We start from the raw sequence: 22,331 nt of genomic DNA on the forward strand, positions 1-22,331 counted from the left end.
ATAAACTTTGCTGACAAGTGGAGGTCACTGTCAGGCTGAGTCAGTAGGTGATTTCCACAGTACGTGAATGTGATATGACCTAGTGAAGCTCTTGTCCCAAAGACTGAAGTCTTAAAGTATTTCCTTTTGTACTTACTGAGATGCTGGGTTTTTTTTTTCTATGAGTTACAGGTGTAGCAGTGGATTCCTACTGTGGTTATATGTTCACTTTGATGCGTGGAGAGGAATTGAATGCCTCTGCTTTCCTCTTTGCAGGACAGAAATGGAATGCATGAATTATTTGTTGAGCTGAATAACAGGGACTTGCCAAGATCAGTGCACATTAATTATTAATGTCAGTCCTTTATGAGTAGTAATAACACAGACATGATCAATCTTGAAATAAAGAAACTCTATAGAAAAATTTAATAAGCTTCATTAGAAGAAGATCTGCAAATGTTGAGTTGAGGAGGTCAAGCTTTAAAATGTCCTTTGAGTTGTCTGGTGCATCAAAGTTCAACTCTTAAACATCCTGGAGAAAGAAAACAACAAGACCCAGAGTCCATCTGTTGTTTATTCTGTTGGGTCTTACTGTACAGCAGGAGTTTGGGGAGAAGTATTGAACAGGGAGAAAATGAGGATTGGTGTCAATGAAACGATAAATAGGTGAACTGATGCCCTAGTTATGTCACTAAGCATGACAGAAAGGCACCTCTTGCTCCCCAGTTTTCAGCGGTGTGTGGCATCTGGAGGAAAAATCCAATGACAATTTTGCTCTGCGCCATACTGGATCTGAGCCACCGATTCCTCCAGCTCCCAGTGCAGGAGCCAAGGAAAGCTTCAGAAATGACTCCCAGCAGCACGTCCAGAGTGGAGCCATTTTTAGCTTTTCTCATGCTGAAAGCTGTCTCCCCTTTGAGACTAGAGCCAAAGATAGAAGAAATGAGCAAACCTCCTGTAAGAAGTTAGAGGTTGCGATGGTTTCTCTGATATTTTATTCCTCGGCACAACTATTTTCTTCCTGAAGCATCTGTGATAAAATGTTAGTTGTCTCTTAGTTCAGTGCAAAGACTGGAGAGAGTATTTAATGGCTGAGACCTTCTGTGCTGACTGTATTTCTCAGTGAGATTGGGGAAAGAAAGAGGAAAAACAGGTTAACATTTCCTAATGTAAACTTTCTCAGTTTTGGCCAGGGTACATTATAGTTGCATTAGACTCATATCCCGTTATAAGCGGGAGGTTTCCCCTTCCTCTCTGCTGGGATTTGCAGGGGATTTGTTCTAACCAGCCTATTCAGTACAATGAGAAACAGCTCTTTTGTGGCAGAAATACCTTCTCTTTTCCCAGGGGCTGTACCACAACTGCTTGAGGTCTCTTGCTCCAAACGGATGAGCCCCTTGGAGTGTGGGAGCTCCCACCGGCTGCGGAAGGGAGGGATGTGCACAGGTTTCCTTGTACAGAGCTGCTGTCTAGTTTCCAGCAGGCAGCTCTCTGTGCGGTGATGAGCTGTACAGCCTTGAAGTTGCCCAGTGGTTGGTCTTGTGGTCACTGGTGCAACCAGCTGAGGAGAGAACAGGGTTTCTCCAACTGAAAAGCCATCCATCTCCTCAGCCCTGTCCCCTCACCACTGGTCCCCTGGGCTGGGCAGTGGTGACTAGGAGCCAGGTGGTCCTCTGAGGCGCTTCAGCATCTTTTGTGAGCTCATGTTGCTCCTCTTGCCCCCGCAGCCCAGCCTTTGCCTTGCGATGGGTGAATCGTGCGCCTTCTCCGTACGCCTGTCAGATGAAAAGAACTACTTTTTCCTCTCTCCTTGAGAGATGGCCTTGTCAGGCTGAGCTGCCTCAGGGCTTGTCTCAACAAACCTGCTACATTGGATTAGCTCCCATTTCTTCACGTGAAAGGGCTGTGCACGCATATACATTTTCTTTAAGATTGAATTATTTGATAGCAGGAGTCGCGGTTTATAATCTCGTGAAGGGTAGGTGTTGCTCTCTCGTGAAAGGGCGCTCTTGTGAAAGCTGCTCCATGCCTTTGAACAGGGAAATACTCCAACGGCTTCTCTGTCCTCCCACAGAGTTGATTGAGGATGATGTGACTGCGGCCTCTTAAATCCTGAATGGTGTGGAGAAGGGGGCTGGCGAGCAGTTGTTTGTTGTTTCACTCGACACATAGTAGGGAAAACCAAATTAAAGGGAGGAGCGTGGTGCTTGTCCCAGCTGTGTTTTTGTAAGTGGTGCCACTGTTCCGTCAACGAGGGATTTGATGAACCGTTTCCACAGAGCACTGAAGATGCCATGTGTGGTTGGAGCAGGGAGTGTGTCCAAGGAGATCGAGAGCAGGGAATGTGGGGAGCCCAGCCCAGTGTCTCTAGCCTGGCAGGCTGTTGACTGATGAGTGGATGGTGCCTTCTGGGCACTGATGGAGAGTTGCTACATGTCCAGAGCCTGACTACTGTGGTGTCTCTTGCCACTTCTCTTAGTTTTTTCCACATTTCTGAAAATTGTCAAACTTGACAGCAAAAATCCATCCCACGATGAAACAACACGACAGTGTTTCAGTAGCTGTCAGAGCTTCCTGGTGCGGAAGTCTAACGGTAAAGGTCCCCCTCCTGCCCTGCCCTCCCCACAGCGCTTTGTCAGCCCTGCTTCAGGAGCGTGGACCACTGCGGAGTTGCATAATCCTTAAGTATGGTTTTGGAGATCAAATCACGTGTGTGCCTATAAGCCTGACATCAGGAAATAATCTCCCTGCCAAGGACGCCTCTCACTTGGTTTGCATACACCGCTGCTTTTTCCACAGTAATTCTGCCTCCCTTAATCCCCATTCATCGTTTCTGCTTTTTGGAGAAGATTCCAGCGCTGTCGGCTGGAACAAGCACAGACTACTTGTCCTTTTCATCAGACCATCTGTTCCATCTGGACTCCTGTCCTTACAAGAAGCAGTTGGCACCATTTACATCTTCCAGCCAGCAGAAAGTTGCCTCTGTGTGAGGCAGAAACTCCCAGGGAATTCAGAAATCCTCCCTTCTGTCGTTTTGCCATTCAAAGCAGCACTGCTCCCTAGCTCTGCTCATATTTAACACGGCGAAGCACTTGGTAATATCTTCACTCTTTTACCATCTCATGTCATTCTGTCAGTGTTAACGCTATGTTTCTTCTAGCGAAGACGGTCATTCCTCTCTCCTCCACCCTCCTCTTTCCTGGCAGGCTTTAGTGCCGTGACACGAGTGGGGTTACGCAGCGCAGGGTGGGTGTATCCGCTGGCCGAATGTCATCGAGATGCCACGTTAGTGGCTGGGTGTGCTGTGTTTCAAACACAGAGTTGTAGGTGTTTGGATGGGCAACCCCTGCTTATGGGAAAATGCCCTAGCAGTTCAGATCTTCCCCTTCCAAAGGGAAAGCCTCAGTGTGTGAATTCAAAGTTGCCTTTGCTGGCCCTGTGTAGCTGGCATGAGATGGAGTATAAAAGCGTGTTCTGTCTTAAAAATTTCCCTGAATCTCTTACACGCTTCTCCTGGCCCCTCTGACAGTTAGTGTTGCTCCTGCTGGAAACAGCGCTTTAAACCAATCTACAGTGGTCAGTGATTAGCAGGTTCAGGATGTGTTTAAGCAATAGTCTTGGCCTCACCTGAACAACTGCCCTGAAGAAGGAGGGAGACAGAAACAAGAGGTGGCTTAGAGGGTGTTTTGGCTGCCCAGAAGCCAGTGTGATTTACAGGTGACCTTGTGTATCCTCTGCAGAGAGCAGCTCCCTGCCCTGGTTGCTGCTGCTGCTCCCCTGTCACCCTGTCCTGCAGCCCCGGAGGCTCCGGGGCACAGGCTGCTGGATTCGACCCCGCTCCAGGGCCTGCCAGGCTGTGAGACGGAGAGCGTGGGGCAGCAGCACAGGAGGAGGCTTTGCAGGCTGGTGTGTGGGCAAAGCTCCTGCACCCCAGGGCTGACTTGCTCCCCTGGCCTGTGTCGCCCCATCAGGGATCCTGGCATTTGCAGGCAAGCAGCCAGGGCCCTGCTCTGTCCCACCCATCCCTTGGCAGGGGCTCTGGAAATGCTGCGCCTTCTCAGGCTGTTTAGATTTTTGTCTTTTCTTACGTTGCTCTTTTCCTGGAATCCTTGAGAAAGGCCTGGTGGGTCATGCAGGCTGGCTGCTGTTAACTCTCACAATCCCCATCCAAACCGTGGCAGTGGTGCTGTGCTTTGTGCACCCGCTCCCTGTTTGGGGGAAATGGTACCCCAAAAGCCCAGACTGTGAGATGCCATGTCAGTGAAGGGCTTGCTGTGATCAGCCATGAGTCTCTGGATGGTTCGGCTCATTCTTCCATCGACAGAGAGAACCTCATGCTCTGCCGGGTCCCTCTCCCCTCCTCATGCCGGTGTTCTCCGGTGGGTGTTGTAGATGGGGCTGATGCACTGATGTAGCACAAGGGATTGGAGCAACGCCAGCGTCTGGTGCTGACTCGTCTTCTCCCCTTTGGATTGCAACCGAGATCAACGAGTAGAGCAACTGGAGTTGTGGCTGTTCTGGCGGTAGCTGGCATCGAACGGTGACGGAGCACAAGATCTTAGCTGACTCCCAGGCAGCTCAGCAGTTCAAGGTGTACATTGACTTTCAAATGTTAATGAATCCTGCTGCCTCTGGAAAGATGCTTGATATATGATCCTGGCAATGAGAGCCCGCTCAGTTCCCAGAGCAGTGGGTATTTGCCCTGCCCTGCCTGTCAAGGGGGAGAAGTCCTTTCTGGGGCCCAGAGAGAGGAATTTGCCTGCTTGCAGGGGAGCGGCTTGGAGATTTGAACAGGAGAGGATGGGGAGGAGTTTCCTCTTCTTGAATTAGGCATTTCATGCAAGTTTGGAACTGTTGCAGAGCTCTAAACCTACAAAAATAAGAAGCTCTTTTCTTCCTAGCAAAGGAGGAAAATGCTGAAGCTGTCTTGGTCGGGAGCTGAGGGCTCGGGGAGGGAGGGGAAGGCGGCTTCAGCCAGGCAGTCTCCCTGTGGTCCCGCAGCGGGCTGGAGGAGCTGCTTTAGCAGCGGGTGGGGTTCAGCCAGCTCCCTGACTTTCAGCAAAAGGCAGCTGAGAAATCACAGTTTCCCCAAAACCCGTCAGCCCTCACAGGGCAGAAAACCCAGCTGTAGCAGAATGTCAGAGCCTTTGAGCTCAGAAAGCTGGCTCTGTTGTCTGTGCAGAGAGGGAGGCTGCCCTGTGGAATGAGTGCACAGGGGGATTTGTTTTGTTCTTCCTGGGATGTATCTAAAACAAATATAAGCCTGCTCTCCGTGATTTGTCTCTTCCTGCCACTCAAGAAAATAGTTCCCCGTTGATAGATGGAGCCCGAACAGCAGTTCAATGCTGCAGAACGTTTGGAAACAGGTTTTGGATTGGAGTATTGTATGGCTTGTGTAGCCCCTAATGTGTCGGAACCAGGTACTATAGGAAATGCCTCCTCCCAGTCTAGGGCGCTGATACCCCAACTCAATCTGTTGTGTGTACAAGAAACCAACTGCCCAACTTGCTGTAGGGACTGGAACCAACTCTCAGTGTTTCTACACAGAAAGAGGCTATTTCTGTGGCTGCTTATTAGAGACATTGATCTGGAGCATCTATTTTTGGAAATGGGAATGAGCTCCATTCCCCCTCCCACTATTTAATGAAAACAGCACCTTCTGTAGTGTAGTTGTGGGTTTATGCAGGATCGGAATGGTGCTTTCCCCTTTGCCTTTTCACGTCTTTCTTTTCATCTCTAACGATATTAATGGCCATTAGACTGTAAAATGTAATTTGCCTGGAATACAGACCTCCCATTGTACATGGCTTTCTGCTTGACAGACAATCCCTTTGGAGCATGAGATCTGCTTTCATCTGCTACAGTTTCACCCCTGTTAATGTTTGGAAGCTGAAAGGCCAAGCCGTATTAATATTCAACAGACAACTGTCTTTATCTCCAACAGGGGAAACTGGCCTTGGTAAGTCCACCCTCATGGACACACTTTTCAACACCAAGTTTGAAGGTGACCCAGCATCTCACTCGCAGCCTGGGGTCCAGCTGAAATCCAGTACCTATGACCTGCAGGAGAGCAATGTCAACCTCAAACTGACTATTGTGAGCACAGTTGGCTTTGGGGATCAGATCAACAAAGAGGACAGGTGAGTGAAGGGGGAGAGGGTGTATTGTGACCTGGTTTTCTCACGCTGGGTCTTCCGTGTGCCCTAGTTGGGCTAGGCTGTGCTCTGAAGTTTTCTTTCTTCTTATGGGTGGTCCTCATTATCTCTTTGGGATGAGACAGGCAAAAGAGAGGACAGAGGCTGTGGTGTGTCAGCACTGCTCCAGCTATCGAAGCAGCTTTTCTGATGCTGTGAGAGCAATACCTGCCTTGGTGGCAGCCTTCTGCCCAAATTCATCTGGTGGGGAGAGCGGAGAGCTCCAGGGCATCTGTGCTTGTTTCCTTGTGCTGTGCTGACCACAAGCTGCTGACCAAACCACCACTTAGCAGCCGCCTCTGGAAGGGCACTTAAGAGAGCATGATAAATGTGCAGTGAGATGCCCTGGGGAAGTATCTGTGGCAGCTCACGTCCCAGTGTGACTGGAGCGTGGCAGTTCAGGGGTGTGCGATTCCACCAGACCGTCTCCAAGGTGCACCTTCACAGAGGCCTTGCAGATGGGATTTAGGCATTGCTTTGTTGCGAGTCTGTTAGATTTGAGTTTTGTTTAAGATGTACCTTTACACCATGGGTCTGACAGGCTCTGTATTTCAGTGGGAATTGCAGAGATTTCCTGCCCCAGAGCACTGGGCAAAGGAGGTGCTGAATGGAGATGTGTCTTCCACCTGCAACTCAGGGCTGGGAGAGCAGTTTGCTCCCTGAGTGCAAGCAAGGGTTACACCCTGCTGTGAATGAGTCTGCATTATCCTTCCTTTTAAAGGTCTCTCACCTCGCTCAAAGTGTGAGTCTGCTTTCCCTGGAGAGGATGGTGTGTCCTCTGTGCACTGCTGTATCTTCCGCACTGTGTTGTGTCAAACAGGCTGTTAGAATCTGGTGCAGGACCACATCTCCTTGTCAGTAGTGCAACTTTAATATTTCTTATGGGTGAGGAGGACGGGAGATTGAGACAATTGGTCTTGGGAAATGAAATCTAACAAGCAGCTTGTTTCTTAAAAGCAAGCAAAAGAGCACTGTCTCTTTACCTCTCTGACTCTCTCTTTTTTGTTTTCTCTTCACTGAAGCTATAAGCCCATTGTTGAGTTCATTGATGCTCAGTTTGAAGCCTACTTGCAAGAAGAACTGAAGATAAAAAGGGTCTTGCACAACTACCATGACACGCGGATCCACGCCTGCTTGTACTTCATTGCTCCGACAGGCCACTCGCTGAAATCCCTGGACTTGGTAACAATGAAGAAGCTTGACAGCAAGGTAGGCACGTTTAACTCTTACTGAGCGGGTTCACCCTGCGTGTGGCGGAAAGGCTGCTGCTTTTCCAGAGCACTTCTCCCCACCTTGAAGAGCCCTTATGCTAGTGGAGATGACTGCATTGGCAGATAAATCCATTGGATTTATTGAGCACTTTTAAGTTGTTGTAACTTGTACTGCAGACTTGGAAAACCTCCCTGGAGCAAAGCTTCTTATCACACTGTTCCTTTCTAGGTGAACATCATTCCCATCATTGCCAAATCTGATGCCATTTCCAAGAGTGAGCTGACCAAATTTAAAATTAAAATCACGAGTGAACTGGTCAGTAATGGGGTTCAGATCTACCAGTTCCCAACAGATGATGAATCAGTGGCGGAGATAAACGGGACAATGAATGTAAGTGAATCGGTGCTTCCTCCTCTCCCAGAACAGCACTGTCACTGTAGGGGTTGGTGGCCCATATTGGGGTGCTTCTTAAATCCACTTTCCCTTCTATATTGTGTCTTAAAACCAGAGGATTTCACAGGGATCCCATCTTTGTAGTCTCATCCTAGGCTCACAGAGCCTTGTGGTAGCCTCTCTGGTGGGCTTCTCTAGTCAGAAAACAGACTGTTAACCCTTCTCCTCATGCTGAGGAACATGTAGGAAGTCGGACAGATGGTGAAGCCTGGCTGTGCAGGGCAAGGACAGTCCTGGGCTGTGAGCTGATCGGGTGGGTGTTACCCGCCTGGTGTGAGGAGCAGGCTGTCTACTCCTTGCCCTGCCTTTTTCACACCAAACGGTTTTGCTCTCCTGGGCTGGTATTTTCTGGAAAGCCCTGCCTCCCTGGGTGTCTCCTCTTGCCTGTGGCCATCTTTGCAGCAGACCCCCTTCCGCTGGCTGGCTCTGGGACTCCTGTCTGCACTGAGTTGCTGTTCTATTATCGATCAAGTTCCTTAGCTGTGTCCTTGGGCTGGTTTGGCCTTTTGGCTCTGGTGCCGTTGGTCAGAACGGATGGGCAGGGGAGTACGAAGAGGCTGGTTAGAGCAGTGGCTTCCCTTGAGCTACGTCTAGTGGTGATGTGAGAAACAAAACACAAGGCCCATCCAGCCCAGTGGCCCTTCTCTTCCCTAAAGACCTGATTTTGGTCACTTTTGGAGTATATAAGAAGAGAGGGAATGTGTACGATGCTTCCCTTCCCCCAGATACTTCCCCAGCATTCAGCTCAAGGGTTTCTCTAGATTTCTGTCCCACATATCACCTGATGCCCCTCACCAGCGAACTTCCCCTGTGGATCCTGTGGCAAGGAGTTACACAGCTTAATCAGCAGTGTGTGAAAAACAGTACGCAGCTCGGACCAGACATGTCTCGAGGTGCCTGCAGGTGCTAGTTCTGGATCTGGCGGTCCCAGTGTCGTGGGTGCCTGTCTGAGGCTCCCTGAAGATGGAGCAAGCTGTCCCTTGGTCCCTCCTGACCGTGCTCCCGTTTTCCAGAAGGCTTTTTATAGGAAAGCAAGTAGGGGAAGTTGCTTGCTTAAATGCTGTTGATGAAGTAGCGGTCTGGCTGATGTGCTTTGGTGTCGTTTCTTGATCTAATGTTAATGGTAGCAGAGGGTTGTGGAGACGCCTGAAAGAAACAAGAAGTTGGTCACAGCGTAAGGGCTGTCAGCGGTGGTTCCTGGTCAGAGCAGTTTTGTGATGGCATCTTTCTCAGTGCTTAGTGCTCTCGCTCTGTAGGAATACAGTTGGTTACTCCTGGAAATGAAGGTGTAACATCACTCGATCCTCAAGGAACCAGAGGTGTGATGACAAAGGGAGAAGTCCTCTCCCTTGGCCCTTCTGAGGGCGGAAGGAAACCTCTGCTCGTCTTTCAGCCATTTACATGTCTTCTGAGAGGGAATTGCTGTCTCAGGTTGTAGACATTCTGAGTTGTGTCAGCTGCTGCACAGAGAGATTAGCTCTCTAAATCCTCCATTAAACTGATACAAATCATAATTACCAGGTTTATGGGGACTAAGCAGGCCAGAATCTGATCAAGGCAATTTTGCAAACCTGGAAAACTTGTATCCAAATACTGATTTTATTAGCAACATAAGATAAATCTGCTTATGCTTCAGGTCAGGAGATGAGCTTATGGAGGGATTGGGACCAGTAAAGAGCCAGGATGGGTAGATTTAGGTTTGTGACTTAAATTGCCAATTTTAGTCACATTTAAAATCAAGGAATGGGAAACTGATTTAAATCCTTTGCCTTAACCTTTGTGTTTGTACTCCTCTGCAGAAAGCTTCATTGTCTTTGCCTGTTACAGATCAACATCTTTGAAAGGTTATAAACGCAGTCTTTATGCTTTAGTAGTGCTTCTTGCTGACCAGCAACCTCTCTGCATCGGTTCGTTTTTAATTACAGAGAAAATTGAGACTGGTCTTTTGATTACTTAATGTTTTGCTTATAACCTGCATTAGTTGTCTTTTGCACGATAAGTAAAATGAGGCTTTAAAATATGCAAACTCACTATTTCTTATGCATTTTGCTTCATTACATCCACTTGTGCTGGGTGTGTTAGAATTTTTTTCGCAGAGTATTTTGCATTCTAAATTGGCTTACTAAACAGAAAACATTGCCTGATGTGGCAGGAATTGATTAACTGAAGGATTTAAGATCGGTGCCATCGTGATCAGAAACAAAAGTATTTCACCATGAACAAAGGCGTCGAGTGAAGTATTTAGAAAATAAGCAGATGAAACAAATCATCAGAACAAGATGCCTGATTTTCCTTGAAACCGATTTGGTCTTTTTGAGAATCCCACCAAGCATACATTTACAGGTTCAGAGAAAACACTGTCCAAAATTATTTAGGTCTCTTCCCATCTGGATTTTATTCTTAAAAAAGAAAAACAAGCTCTCCTATTCTTTCAACTCCCTATTGGCTTTTTCCTTTTGAATAAATTAGCCTAATTACTGAAGAAATACTCTCCCTGCACCTGCTAGTTAAATGAAACCAGATGCAGCTACATGAGCCATCCCACATGGTGGAAGCTGGAACTTCCTTGCTGATGAAAGAAGGAATCACCAGCACTTTTTCCCTGTCGAAGACAGCAGCCGAACAGTTGATACTGGCAAAGGAAGTGACTCCTGTGAGCAGAGGGAGCTCGGCATGGAGAATGACCAGGAAGGCCGCGGTGTGCAGAGCCTCTTCATGGCCCAGGATGGCCCCGTCACACTGACCGCCAGCCCCACTTCCTCTGCGTGTGTCCCGTGCGAGAGCTGAGGGGCCAAGGGATGAAAGCTGAAGAGCCCATCTTTATGAGTGCTTGCAGGCAGTTTTGCTGTATTTGCAGTTTTACTGTATGAGCCACACTCTGAAAGCAGAAAGCATCATCTCTGAAATCTTTTGTTTTACCAGCTGTCATGAACTTGTCCAAGTTCTCAGATAACCTGTGGAATTAAAACTTCACTACCTGCTCATGAGAGCAGTCCAGAGTCACTGTTCTTCAATATAGTTGGCTTCCTTTTAATTGCCCAGAACTCAGTGCACTTTAAAGGCTCTAACTAACAGATGTCACTGCACAAAACTCAGCAGAAGGGGTGGGTGCAGGGAGCTGGCAACTTTAAGTGCTGGAACCGTGCAGTTGACTTCTTTGCAGCTTGATAGAATGCAGTATAGTTCCCAGGAGCAAGCAGAGGTGGGGAGAGATGTCACTTACTACACAACAGATAAATGCAGCAGAGTACTATAGCAGCGTCTGAGGGGTTTGCCTGGCCACCTGAGTTTGGGGAATGAGGAGGGTGTAAGGTGAGGTCGTCTGAGGAGTGCTTCTGTTCCAACTCTGCTGAGCTTGCACTGGGCGAGTCTCTTACTTTTTGCCTTCTGCAGTGGCATTATCTTCTTTACTAAGAAGTGACTATTTTTTAAGTCTGAGTTTTTGAAAAGCAAATCCCTCTTGTTCTTAGCCTTTAGGTACTTGTAACAAGTGTACTCTGTGGAGTGTGTGTCATCTCGAAGAGCGTGACAAGGCACGGTTGAGCTAGCGGTACAGCTCTCCACAATCCCTCCTCATGGGTGCAATCCCTGGATTTGGCCTCCTTTATCCTTTAGCTATGCAGCCAGCTAGCAGTGACTGTGCATAGCATCAGCATCATGAGGATTTTTTAAAGCTATTGGCACACCTTTGGGTTTCTCAGAACCAGTTTTGCTACAGGAGTGCTGTGACATTTGGGAGAGTGGGTGCTGAGGGTGAGCCCCAACACAGACGCAGGATGCGTGAGGCACTGTGGGGTGTTAGCACAGGGCAGGCCCAGCACAGCCCCAGGGAATGCAGAGTCCCAGCTCAGCCTGGCGCAGACCTCACGGCGCACATGGATGCGAAGGCTGACCCGCTGCAGGTCTGGAGGTGAAAAAGGGACTTGGATCTCATGGTCTGATAGAACAAGTTGTCTTGTGCTCCAGTGTGAGCTAAGGGAGTGGTGGGGGGATAAAATCAAGAAGGCTCCAAGACCTTTTATTGCTTCTGTGCTTGTGCAGATGTTCTCCTCAGCCATGGCAAGCCCCCAGGAGAGACGGCAGTCAGAGCCGCGCAGCACGCTGTTCGAGCTGGCATTCTGATGCTGGTCTTGCACTGGCTCATCTCACCTGAGACCCTGTGGCTGGGAAGATCAGCCAGGTAGAGGATATAGAGTAGTAGCACTAACAAGGTTTCCAAAAAGGACCTCCCTTCTTTCCCCTTGTCTTGGGCTAGTGGCCGGTGACTAGACTCCCCAAGATTAGTGTGTGCATAATGAGTGTCTTGCTCAGTGGCTGTGCTAATCTCTGTGTACTGGCAGGTCAGCCAGAGTGGAGAGGGACTGACGTGGGTATCATTACATATGTTGCAGGCCCATTTGCCGTTTGCAGTGATCGGGAGCACGGAGGAGCTGAAAATAGGAAATAAAATGATGAAAGCTCGTCAGTACCCCTGGGGCACAGTGCAGGGTGAGTTGAGCCCTGGGATTTTCATGGCATGAATGGTGACATTTCTGCCAGGAGGCAGAGGACTCTCGTAAGAGGAGCAAAGGCCTGCTGGGCATCAGTATTTCACTGGGAATTATCCTCTGTTAAATCCTTGTGTCAGGCCTATCTATAGTGACAATTTTCTCTGCTTAGAGGGGCTGTTAAATCTGTTGGAGGAATAGACAGGTGGGGAATGTGGGAAGACACCTTTGTTTCTGCCCCCATCTTACTCCTTATGTTGTCTTCTTACAGTGGAGAATGAAGCTCACTGTGACTTTGTGAAGCTGCGGGAGATGCTGATCCGCGTGAACATGGAAGACCTTCGCGAACAGACCCACACACGCCACTATGAGCTGTACCGGCGGTGTAAACTGGAAGAGATGGGCTTCAAGGACACTGATCCAGACAGCAAACCCTTCAGGTGGGATCCCTGGAGGAGACAGGAGAGCTCGAGAGAGGCAGCGTTGGATGTGCTCTGTGTGCGTGTGTGTCCTTGAGAGAGCGTGTAAAGAACCAATGCAGCAAGAAAACCTGCCAGGTCAGATAAACCCAGACTTCAGCAAAGGTGCTGGCTGAGCGAGAGAAGGTGAAAACGCAGAGGGCGTGTGCAGGATTGACTGTGAAACTACAGTGTAGGAGTAGAAATGTCTGTACTGAAGAGATACAGCAGTGTCCCTCTGAACTGGTGTTTGTTGCCTGCTGGTCTCTTTGAATTGCCCAGCATTTGTCATGCAGAAAAGTGCAATAGCTTGCAGACCCCAGAAACGGTTTGGTACAGATGACCTTGGGCACACGTGGGTGGGTGAGTAGCAAATGTGCTGTGGGTGAGCAATATTCATGGTGAGGGCCTGATTTCAGAGGCTCGGAGGAAGCAGAGTTTGTCCCAAGTCATATCACTGGACTTTCTTTTTAGCTTACAAGAAACTTATGAAGCCAAAAGAAATGAATTTCTGGGAGAACTGCAGAAAAAGGAAGAGGCAATGAGGCAAATGTTTGTCCAGAGGGTCAAGGAAAAAGAAGCAGAGCTGAAGGAGGCTGAAAAAGAGGTGAAGACTGCAGTACTTGTCTTTTCATGGTTGTGAGTGAAGATCCACTCTCAAGTAGGTAGCTGCTGCCAGAGCACTTTCTGCAGTGTGGTTTAGGACTTTTCTTACCAGCAAGTCTGCAGTTTAACCTGGGGTCATGGGGACATTAAGGTATTCATCTTGTAGGACAAGACTAGATCCCAGTGCTTGCAGTGTACGACCTACTGCACCATGAAAGTGCCATAGTCTTGATTCTAGTGGGGAGTTGCACTGTGGCAAAATTAATGGAAAGAAACAGCCCCTGATACAAGCTTGTTATAGAAAAAATATACCCATACAACTTCCTTAGCACTGGGAAAAATCCATTGATTTCCCGAACTTTAAAGAGGATTAAGGCAGAGCCCCCTGGAAATGGATTAACATTTTTTTAATTATATTCTCCCAATTCTCCGTTGTTAGTCGGTGCGATGGTGCATCGCTAGAACACTCCCCAGTTTGTAAGCTGTTGTGGCAGGAAACTGTTTCCTGCCCTCTGCCCACGCAGTGTCAGCTCAGGGGGCTAGAAATGATGTAGAGACCAACGGAGACTTGCAGGCTCAGATCTCATGGGATCCTTCCATCTTCTTCTCCACAGGAGAAGCTCCTGTGAACAGAATATCTGGTAGTGCTGGGTCCTGCTCACCTCTCTCCTTTCCCTCTAGCTGCACGAAAAGTTTGATCGCCTGAAGAAGTTACATCAGGATGAAAAAAAGAAGCTTGAGGACAAGAAAAAGTCTCTGGATGATGAAGTAAATGCATTTAAACAAAGGAAGACAGCAGCTGAATTGCTCCAATCTCAGGCTCAGCAGGCTGGAGGATCACAAACTCTTAAAAGGGATAAGGAAAGAAAAAAGTAAGTTGCTAATGCAGTGGTATTTGCTTTTTGGGAATGGTTCTCTTTACTCTTTCTCTGGGTGCTCATATCTCTCTCCCAGCCTAGCCAGTCCTTAGCAGGGGAAGGTTTGCAGCAGGTTTAATTCCTAAGAAGGCTGAGCAATAGCTGGAAGCATTGTACCTTTAGCTGTCATCCTGAAGAGCAGGGAGCAGTGCTAACCTCCCTCATTGCTTCCTGACAGCATGGAAGAGGATGAACTTCTTAGATTCCCTGCTCTTCCCTTGGCCTGGCAGTGCTTGTAATGAAGTGGAACAGTATTGGCTGCCAAGGCTAGTGTGTGGGTAGCAGGATTGTCCTGCTACCTGCAGAGAGTAAAGTGTCCTGTCTCTGGGTTTGATTTGGTTAGGCTGAGAAATAGCTTATACTGTGGAAATTATACAGGGAGACTAATAGCCTTGTGTTCTGGAATCTGCAAGAGGTGAGGCTGCAAAATGAGGGAACAGGTCATAGCTCCTTGTTAGTGCTAGTACTCTTCTCCTGCCCTGAGTCAGCTGTTTGCCCTCCACAGAAAGAGTGAGAGCTGCTGCATGGCGTTAGCAGAGTTCCCCATGCCAGGGTGTGGTGGGAGAGGATCCAGCCCCTGTCAGGGTCCTGTGATCAGGGGTGTCTGCAGTGCCCGTGTGCTCCGAATGCTCTGCGGTTTCTGAAGAGCTGCCAGCTGTACGGCTGCACCAGCCCTCCCGCTTCACCTAACACCGAGCAGTTCTCACTGTGATGCGTTTCCCAAAACGGCGTGCTGTGCCACCTCAGCATGTGTGCAAAGGGTCTGGTTTCTGTACCACTGCCATAATCCCCTCTCTGCACATCCCTGGGGCACATCCGGAGTAAATCCTGCCTGCGCTACACGGTCTTAAGTACATGGAGAAGTGCTGTGAATGATACAGCACATGCCCGAAGAGCTGAGCGCTGTGTGCCAGGGAAAACAGCCCCTGACTGTTCAGACAGGAATCAAATGAGACAGGAGAGGAAAAACTCAATAACCAGAACGAGGTCCTGGTTTAGTCTTTTCAGTTTTGAGCTGGAGCTGCTTCAATGTCCACATTCTTTTGCGATGAGCAATTAGTGCTGCTCTTTGATCGCTTGTCCGTTCCGCTGCGTATTTCGATTTGCTCTTTTGAATTACCTTCAGTGGGGTTTAATTGCTTTTCACACTGAGGGCCTGAGGCTGGCTGGGGACAGCCTTCTCTCCCCAGCATGGAGTGTGTGAGGAACACACCACTGAGTTCTTCCATGCTCGGAGCCCTCTGACGTCCGCACACTGCGAACTGCAGACTTCAGCCCTGAGATCAGTAGGGGCAGGAATCCAAAAAAGGGAGATGACATGCCCTATAGCATTCGTCACTGGCCCAGGTCACACTCTTGTTCCTAGAAGCAGTTCTTACCTCAGAAGATCCCCTTGACACCAAGCACATTCATATGGAAGAGAAAATGCCATGAAAGAGAATAGGTCAGTGCTTGAGTGAGGCTTGGGAAGATTTTAGGAGGCCTCTCTCTCCTCCAGGAAAATAGCTGTGTTAGAAACAGTGCTGCTTTCTTCACTCTGTAACACCTCCAATTGTCCTTAATAATTCATTTAGTATTTAGATCATAAATATTTCTAACACTCCATTAATTTCACAAACCATAGCTTACTTGTTTACTAGTGGCTGGCCATATACTACCCTTTTTCTTTCACAGGAGACTCTTTTAAACCCGAATTCTGTAATTTGCACTAATCATGACTTGATTTCTTTGTTTTGTTTTGTTCCATCATTATCATCATAATTAGCTCTTCCATGTATGCTGTTTTACAGTTAGCTGCTGTTTGGCTGCATGGTGCATGAGGCACGTTGTCCTGGTAAGCGTCATTAACTAATATAGACCTCACAGTGGGATCAGTTACAGTTCCTAAAAAAGCAGACCCAGTGCAAGTCCAGAAGCTTACAAGTACTATCTCTGTCCTCCTCTGCTTTCACCCTTATGGTACATGCTCTACCAGTCTCTCTGCATATGCAGTTAGAGAAAAAGGAGTGTCTCTGCATATGCAGTTAGAGAAAAAGGATGCAATGAAGTTTGTCTTTAAGGATTCTGCAGAGTAAAATGCAGAGAGACTCAACGTTAGGACATGAAACGTAGAAACATAAGGATTAGGTCCTCTTCCTTTTAAACCTTGCCAGCACTCCATTTTCTTTATTCCATCTCCCTTAGAAATAAATTATATTCTTTAATCGCCTGGGGCCTGTTGATACTATGGCAACAATTGCTATGGAGATGTGGTGCTGATGGCAGAACCCAGCTAGCCATGCAAATGTCTCTTCCCCTTCTTCTCCTTTCCTCCCACCCCTCCAGGTTACAGCATTAACTTCTGGTTACAGTGCAGATGAAGGTAGATTAAGGTAGATGCAAGACTCTCTTCTGTTCCCCCCGCTTCACGTACTAACAGATGGTAAAATCCGCCAAACCTAGAGCTTTGCTTTGTCCCAGAGCACCAGAGAATCACCAGATTGTGTGAGTGTCTATGTATGGGGGGGGTGTCAAAGGAGCGGCAGCTGAGTGACCAGTATTCACCTGCCCACCATTTATGGTTGATTGTCCAAAACCACGAGGGATGATGGGCGGAGCATTTAGCAGGTAACAAAGACCCTGAAGACGTACTGAGAGGGTTTGTGACGCTTTTAGTAGTCAGATGGGTGACCCACGGGTTGGATGTTGGGTTGTAGCAGACACAGACTCACGCTCCTGGGAGCCATGCCAAGTGTGCCCACGGTTAGGGTAAGGCTGGTGGTAGGAGAGGGCTGTATTCAAACTCTGCCCAGACAGCCTGCCAGAGCACTTGGCCCCCGAGTAAGGCCAGCATCCAAGCTTCCGAGGAACCTTGCCAAAGCGTGGAGAGCTCCCACTGGAGCCGGGCGCTGTCAGTGGGGTTACACTGCGAGTCTGCTCAGCTCCCGTTGCTGTGGCTCTGTCCCAAGCATCTCTGCCTTCGAGTGAGCAGGGCTGTAAGGTGGCCACGTAGTCATGGGCAAGCTTGTGGAACAGGTGAGGTTGCCTGAAGGGGTTAACAAACCTGGCTGTAAGCAAGTGTCCGCAGCACGAAGTGCCAGCGTCTGGTGTAAAATGAAGGGTCGTTTAAACCAAGATGCAGAAGGTATGCACCTCCCTGGCAAGAGAGCTACATCCTCATTAGGGTTATTAGTTAAACTGCTAATGACAGTGCTCTACTTATAGCGAGGTTGAGTGTGTTTAATTGAGCCTTTTTAATTTGCTGTTGATTCTCTGGTGAGAGGAAAAAGAAAGCTCCCACAGGAAGGTCTTGCTTCTTGACAGAGCAGCAAAACTTATTATCCAAGGCAAGGGTGACAGCACCCCAGGCTGAGGTGCACAGGTGTCTTGGAGAAGGGATCTGTTGGAACAGCAGCATGCTCTAAAAACTCAGCCTCGAGTCCACCCTTCCCTGCAGACAAAGCTAGAATTTACATTCCTTCCAGGATACAGTCCAAACTAACATACGGTCTGCCCTTAAATAGGGAAAAGCTGATTCCAGGATTCCTTCCTTCTTAGCTCTGCCAAGGAAAGTGGAAAAGCAAGTAAACATTACGCTGTCAGTGAGAAGCATTTGAGTTTAATTTCAATGGGACCTTCCACTTAACAGAAGGGCTTCAGAAGGGTCTTGCACCGACTCGAACTGGAGCCTGCAGTCGTCTCGAGCAGGCCGGTTGAATCAATGTCTCTGCTGCCAGCGGCAACTGGGAATCAGCAAAAAGAACAATCCGCTGCTTATCAGGCTCTGAATGTGGAAAAATAAGCTGAAAGAATAACAGTGTTCGTTCTGGTGCTGAGTACGAGAGCACGGCTGAAGTGCAGTTAGAGTGAACATCACTGATTTTTTTTTTGTTGCTTTTGGATTGCTTTGGGCAGTCCTCATGACTGTACGCTGTTGTGTGCCGGGCTGTGGATCAGATGAAGTTCTTTGTTCCCACTGCACAAATGCAGACAGCGCCTTTGTCAATGGGCATTTGTCCTGGCTACATTAAATATGTATATATGCTACTTTTCCAGAATTCAGAGAAATACTCCCCATATTGATCTGTAAAGTATTGCAGGGCTCCACTGTTTCGCAAGGGTACAAACAAGCCACGGTTGAGGAGTCCTCTCGCTTGCGACACTGTGAAAGGATTGGTTTAGAAAATTTGCTCCATCCCACTGCTGAGTGTGCGTGCATAAAGCATGTTTTGTAATCAATTTAAACCTCATTAACACTTAGCAACCTTTCTTTGTGCGTGTGTCTGTTGGGAATCGTTTCTATTCTTAGTTTGTTTTTTGTCATTAATCCATAAAACCATTAATCTGCCTTTTTCTTTCATTTTCAGTTCGGGTTTCCTGTAGAACCTTTCCCTTCGCACCAGAAGCGAACGCCCCCACGTTCGGTTAACACGCAGCTATGCCACTGTGCCCGTTTGCTCGCCTTCCCTCACTGCTCCCTTCCTGCGCTCCCCGTTTCCTTTTAAGCCAGAGTCCGCGCCCTTGGCTGTGCCAGGTTACGGCTCGTGGGACGGACTCGGCGGTAGCCTACGTGGGGCGGGCGAGAGATGCTCGTTGCTGATACCTCCTCCCCTTGGGGCAGCAGCAGGCTGCCGGGTGCTTGTAGGGCGAGTGTCCCCTCTTCCTGGTCCCGCGGCTTTGCGTCTCTCCCTCCGTTTTGCGAGGCTGTAGTGGTGTGCATGTAGTCCGAATGCCACCCCGTGGGGCGGGAGGTGGCTGTCCTGTCCCCTTCTTAATTTGCTGTATCTAACCCCTCATTACCCCCTCTGCTGCCGCGCGTGACTCCAGCAACCTTAAAGGACTTTGTGCCAAACGACGTCCTCGCAGGCCTGGGTCTGAGCCGAACCCTCTAGTCCCCGGGCTCGGGGGATTCTCCAGCTTGGATCCACGGTTTGCAACTAAGTGTTCTCTGAATGCCGCAGGGGTCAGGAAGGATCTCTTGCCTTGTCTCCCTCTCAGTGTGCTGGCCTGGATGCACATCCTGGATCCAATCTCAGGGAAAGCTGGTCACCTTGCTGTACCTACCAGTGTTTGTGAAGAAAGGCGATGTTTCTTTGACTTTCTTCTCAGTGATTCCAACCATTTCTGGGTTTGATGCAAAAAGTGTTACCCGCATTTTTTATTTGGCATCTGTTTAGAGGCGTACAGATGCTGGCAGTTGCTTCTGTTTTTTTGTTATTCAGCAAAAGCCTTGTTTTACTGCAAGATTTGCACTAAAAAGGCAGGCGTTTGGCTCGCTGAGGCCAGGAGTTCACCCTGGCCAAGTGCAACTGTGGTTTGCCTGCAGGTGTCTTCGCTGTGTATTTCTGGATGAGTTTTGTTTTTAAATAAAGACTTCATCAGACAGTGAATTCTGGTTAACACTTACTTCTTTTGTTTTTTGTTTGCCCTTCTCTTACAGTAACCCATGGCTCTGTACTGAGTAATTGCCCCTGAATACAATGGGCTGGAATGGACCTTCATTTACTTGTTAGAGCGGAGGGTCTAATAAAACGTGACAGCATTTCAGCTGTGACCTTCCCATGGTGTTCCCCTTGCCCTCTCCTATGTCCTCATTGTGATTCTCTTTACTGTGTACTGGTGGTTATTGCTTGCATTGAACAATGTCAACTTTGGCCTAAAAAAGGTTTTGGATGCTGCAATTTTAAATCCTACAAATTTTTTTTTTTTTCCCCTACAATTAATGGATTCCCCTTTCTCCTGGTCCCTCTCCACCCAGATAAATAAGGGACGTGGAAATAAGTTCTGTGAGTTATTTTTGCTGGCGAAATAACAACGCAGTTTAAACGTATTTATTGGTGACGTTAAAACGACAGCACCGCCCTGGTTTGATGTTCCCATAGCTGAGAGATGAAACGCTTTTCTCTTTATACTTGGTGTCATTTTCATGGCATCATCTCTCTTTTTAATTTTCCTTTTGCTGGTTCACGCTACCTGCAGACTAGCGTTTCATCCTCGTTTCATTTCGGAGTTGGGTGTTGTGACCCTGCTCCTTCAGCCGTGCCGCGTGCAGGCTGACCTCTCCGTACGTGGGTGAATCCGCGCGTCCTGACCCTGCCCAAAGACCAGGACGCATGCTGCCAAACTGGTCCCACAAAAAAACCCTTCAAATCCTGGGTTTTGGGAAGATGAATGCGCCTCAGAGCTGGCTGCCATAGGTCTCGGTGTTTTTAGTGGAAGGTGCTGCTGAGGATTACTGGGAATGTAGCCTGGGTGATGCCAAAGCCTCCGGAGCGGTTTGTGCCTGTGGCACGTTGGTCTGGCTCGCTGCCCACGGCAGCAGCAGGCCTTACACAGAGCCCAGCTCAAACCACGGTCTGGCCTCCGTTTCTGGCAGTCGAGGCAGTTGGAGCTGCATTGCAACGTCTTGTCTAGGTACTGTTTCACCGTAAATACAGGTTTATTTCCCATAAAAATCTTGGACTGTTCTGTGGGGTTTGGCTTTTTTCTTTTAAGCAAGTTAAAGTAATTTGAGTGTTTACTACTTCTTCTACTGTCGAATGTCATCCTGCTCCCAAAACCAGCCAGTAGCAGTCTGCCATTGATTTACAGATTATCTGCTAAAGAAGCGTTTAATGTGGCTTTTTCTTACCACGCTGCAGGTCACTGGCTGTTCTTCCTGACCATCTGCCTTACTAGAATGTTACTTAAAGTTTACGTAAGGTCTTCTTAAAGACTTGAGAGAAAAAAAGGTTTTTACTTGTGTGATTTCCTTGAGGTGCCACAAGGAGGTTCCGTCTCTTGGCTATTTTCACGTTGCATCTCTTTTTCCTGCTTTTTGAATGTCTTTCTCTTTTTTGCTAATCTTCTGTGTTTTTTCTCTTTTTTTTCCCCTTTTCTCTCTCTGTAGCTTTTTTTAATCTGTCTTCGCCAGCTGCACTGGGTCTGAGGGAGAAGACTGCCACTTCTAGAAGAGTTTAAGGGTGTTCTGTCTGGGGAGGGGGGGAACAAACCTTCAGTGTTAGTGTCTTGGGAAGAAGCTCTTTTACTGACTTGCATGGTATCTCAAGTGTCTTGTAATTCGTGTGACAAGACAGGGAAATAGGGGGGAACTGATTGCCTGGAATGTTGAAGAGCCACAGAAATGTGATGTTTGGACTAACGATGTAGCGAATACATTTTCAAACATTGTTATGGGCATTTTATTTTTTTTTTCTAATTTTGTCTTTAATAATATAAATGTCACCGGCTTCCCGGAGGTGTGAAGCCTAAGGGATTATTTTCAATATGCTGTTGTTGGATTGGTTTTGGAAACTGTGCGTTGGGTCCAAGGAAATATAAACATGGTGCAATTTGCTCTGTTGGCAGCCACGAAATATTTAATTTTAACAAAGAAATAAAGCAAGAAGAACCGTGTGTTTTCATTGGTGTCCTCCTGTGTCTCACCACCTTATTAAACAAGCTCTGTTGGCTGGTGGATGTGGGTCAAGTGGTACTTGTTTGGTTTATTCTAATGAAACCCTCTCGTTCTTTAAAGTTAGAAGAAAGTTCACAGCGTTGGTGGGGGGAGGTGTTGCCGACGCTGCTGTAATAATGATCCTGGTGATCGTCTGAGTCCCCCGTGAGTAGGGTGCGGTGTCCTCAGAGTGTGCTGGAGTCAGCCCTCGCGCTTCTCGCTCCTCCATCCTGCCCTGGTCTGCTCTCTGCATGCTTTTCCGAGCTGCAATCTTCTCTTCCCTGCTCCTCGTTTCATTTCCTTTTTACAAATGGAAGTGCGCGAGAACTGCCCCGGGTTATATATTTCCACGAGAAACGTTAAAGAGCCAGCCCTGTTTAGCCTGATACCTTTCTAACTGCAATGTAAATTTTAAATAAAAAATACGAAAGCCGGTTGGCGTGCTGTCCTGTTTGTTTGCCGCTCGCCCAGCAAGGCGGGCTCTGCTCAGATCAGCCGGGTGCTGGGCCTGGTGTGTCGGAAGAACTTCAGGTGGTCACTGAAAAGAAAACTCAAACTGTTTTGGGTGGGTGTGCAGTTTTGACATCAGTTTCCCTTGCCTTTTGGGCAGG

At 48.1% G+C, this 22,331-nt stretch overlaps 1 protein-coding gene across 3 annotated transcripts in view; it reads left to right on the top strand.

Annotated features, from left to right (window-relative positions):
• Positions 1–21,688, top strand: part of SEPT6 (septin 6) — a 22,853-nt gene extending 1,165 nt beyond the window's left edge. Inside the window, exons 2-10 of one of the 3 annotated variants that reach the window (XM_010149930.1) lie at positions 5,924–6,119; positions 7,196–7,382; positions 7,614–7,775; positions 12,230–12,326; positions 12,597–12,765; positions 13,258–13,390; positions 14,071–14,261; positions 16,097–16,140; positions 18,653–19,673. In XM_010149930.1, coding sequence (XP_010148232.1) covers positions 5,953–6,119; positions 7,196–7,382; positions 7,614–7,775; positions 12,230–12,326; positions 12,597–12,765; positions 13,258–13,390; positions 14,071–14,261; positions 16,097–16,100 — 1,110 coding nt within the window. In that variant the 5' untranslated portion in view covers positions 5,924–5,952 and the 3' untranslated portion in view covers positions 16,101–16,140; positions 18,653–19,673. Of the gene's footprint in view, positions 1–5,923; positions 6,120–7,195; positions 7,383–7,613; positions 7,776–12,229; positions 12,327–12,596; positions 12,766–13,257; positions 13,391–14,070; positions 14,262–16,096; positions 16,141–18,652; positions 19,674–19,725; positions 19,751–21,174 lie in introns of those variants that run through there. The other 2 variants (XM_010149929.1, XM_010149928.1) reach the window with 2 other exon arrangements.
• Positions 21,689–22,331: the final 643 nt, after the last annotated feature.

The sequence above is a fragment of the Eurypyga helias genome, unplaced genomic scaffold (genome assembly GCF_000690775.1).
Source record: "Eurypyga helias isolate BGI_N326 unplaced genomic scaffold, ASM69077v1 scaffold35814, whole genome shotgun sequence".
Taxonomy (NCBI): Eukaryota; Metazoa; Chordata; class Aves; order Eurypygiformes; family Eurypygidae; genus Eurypyga; species Eurypyga helias.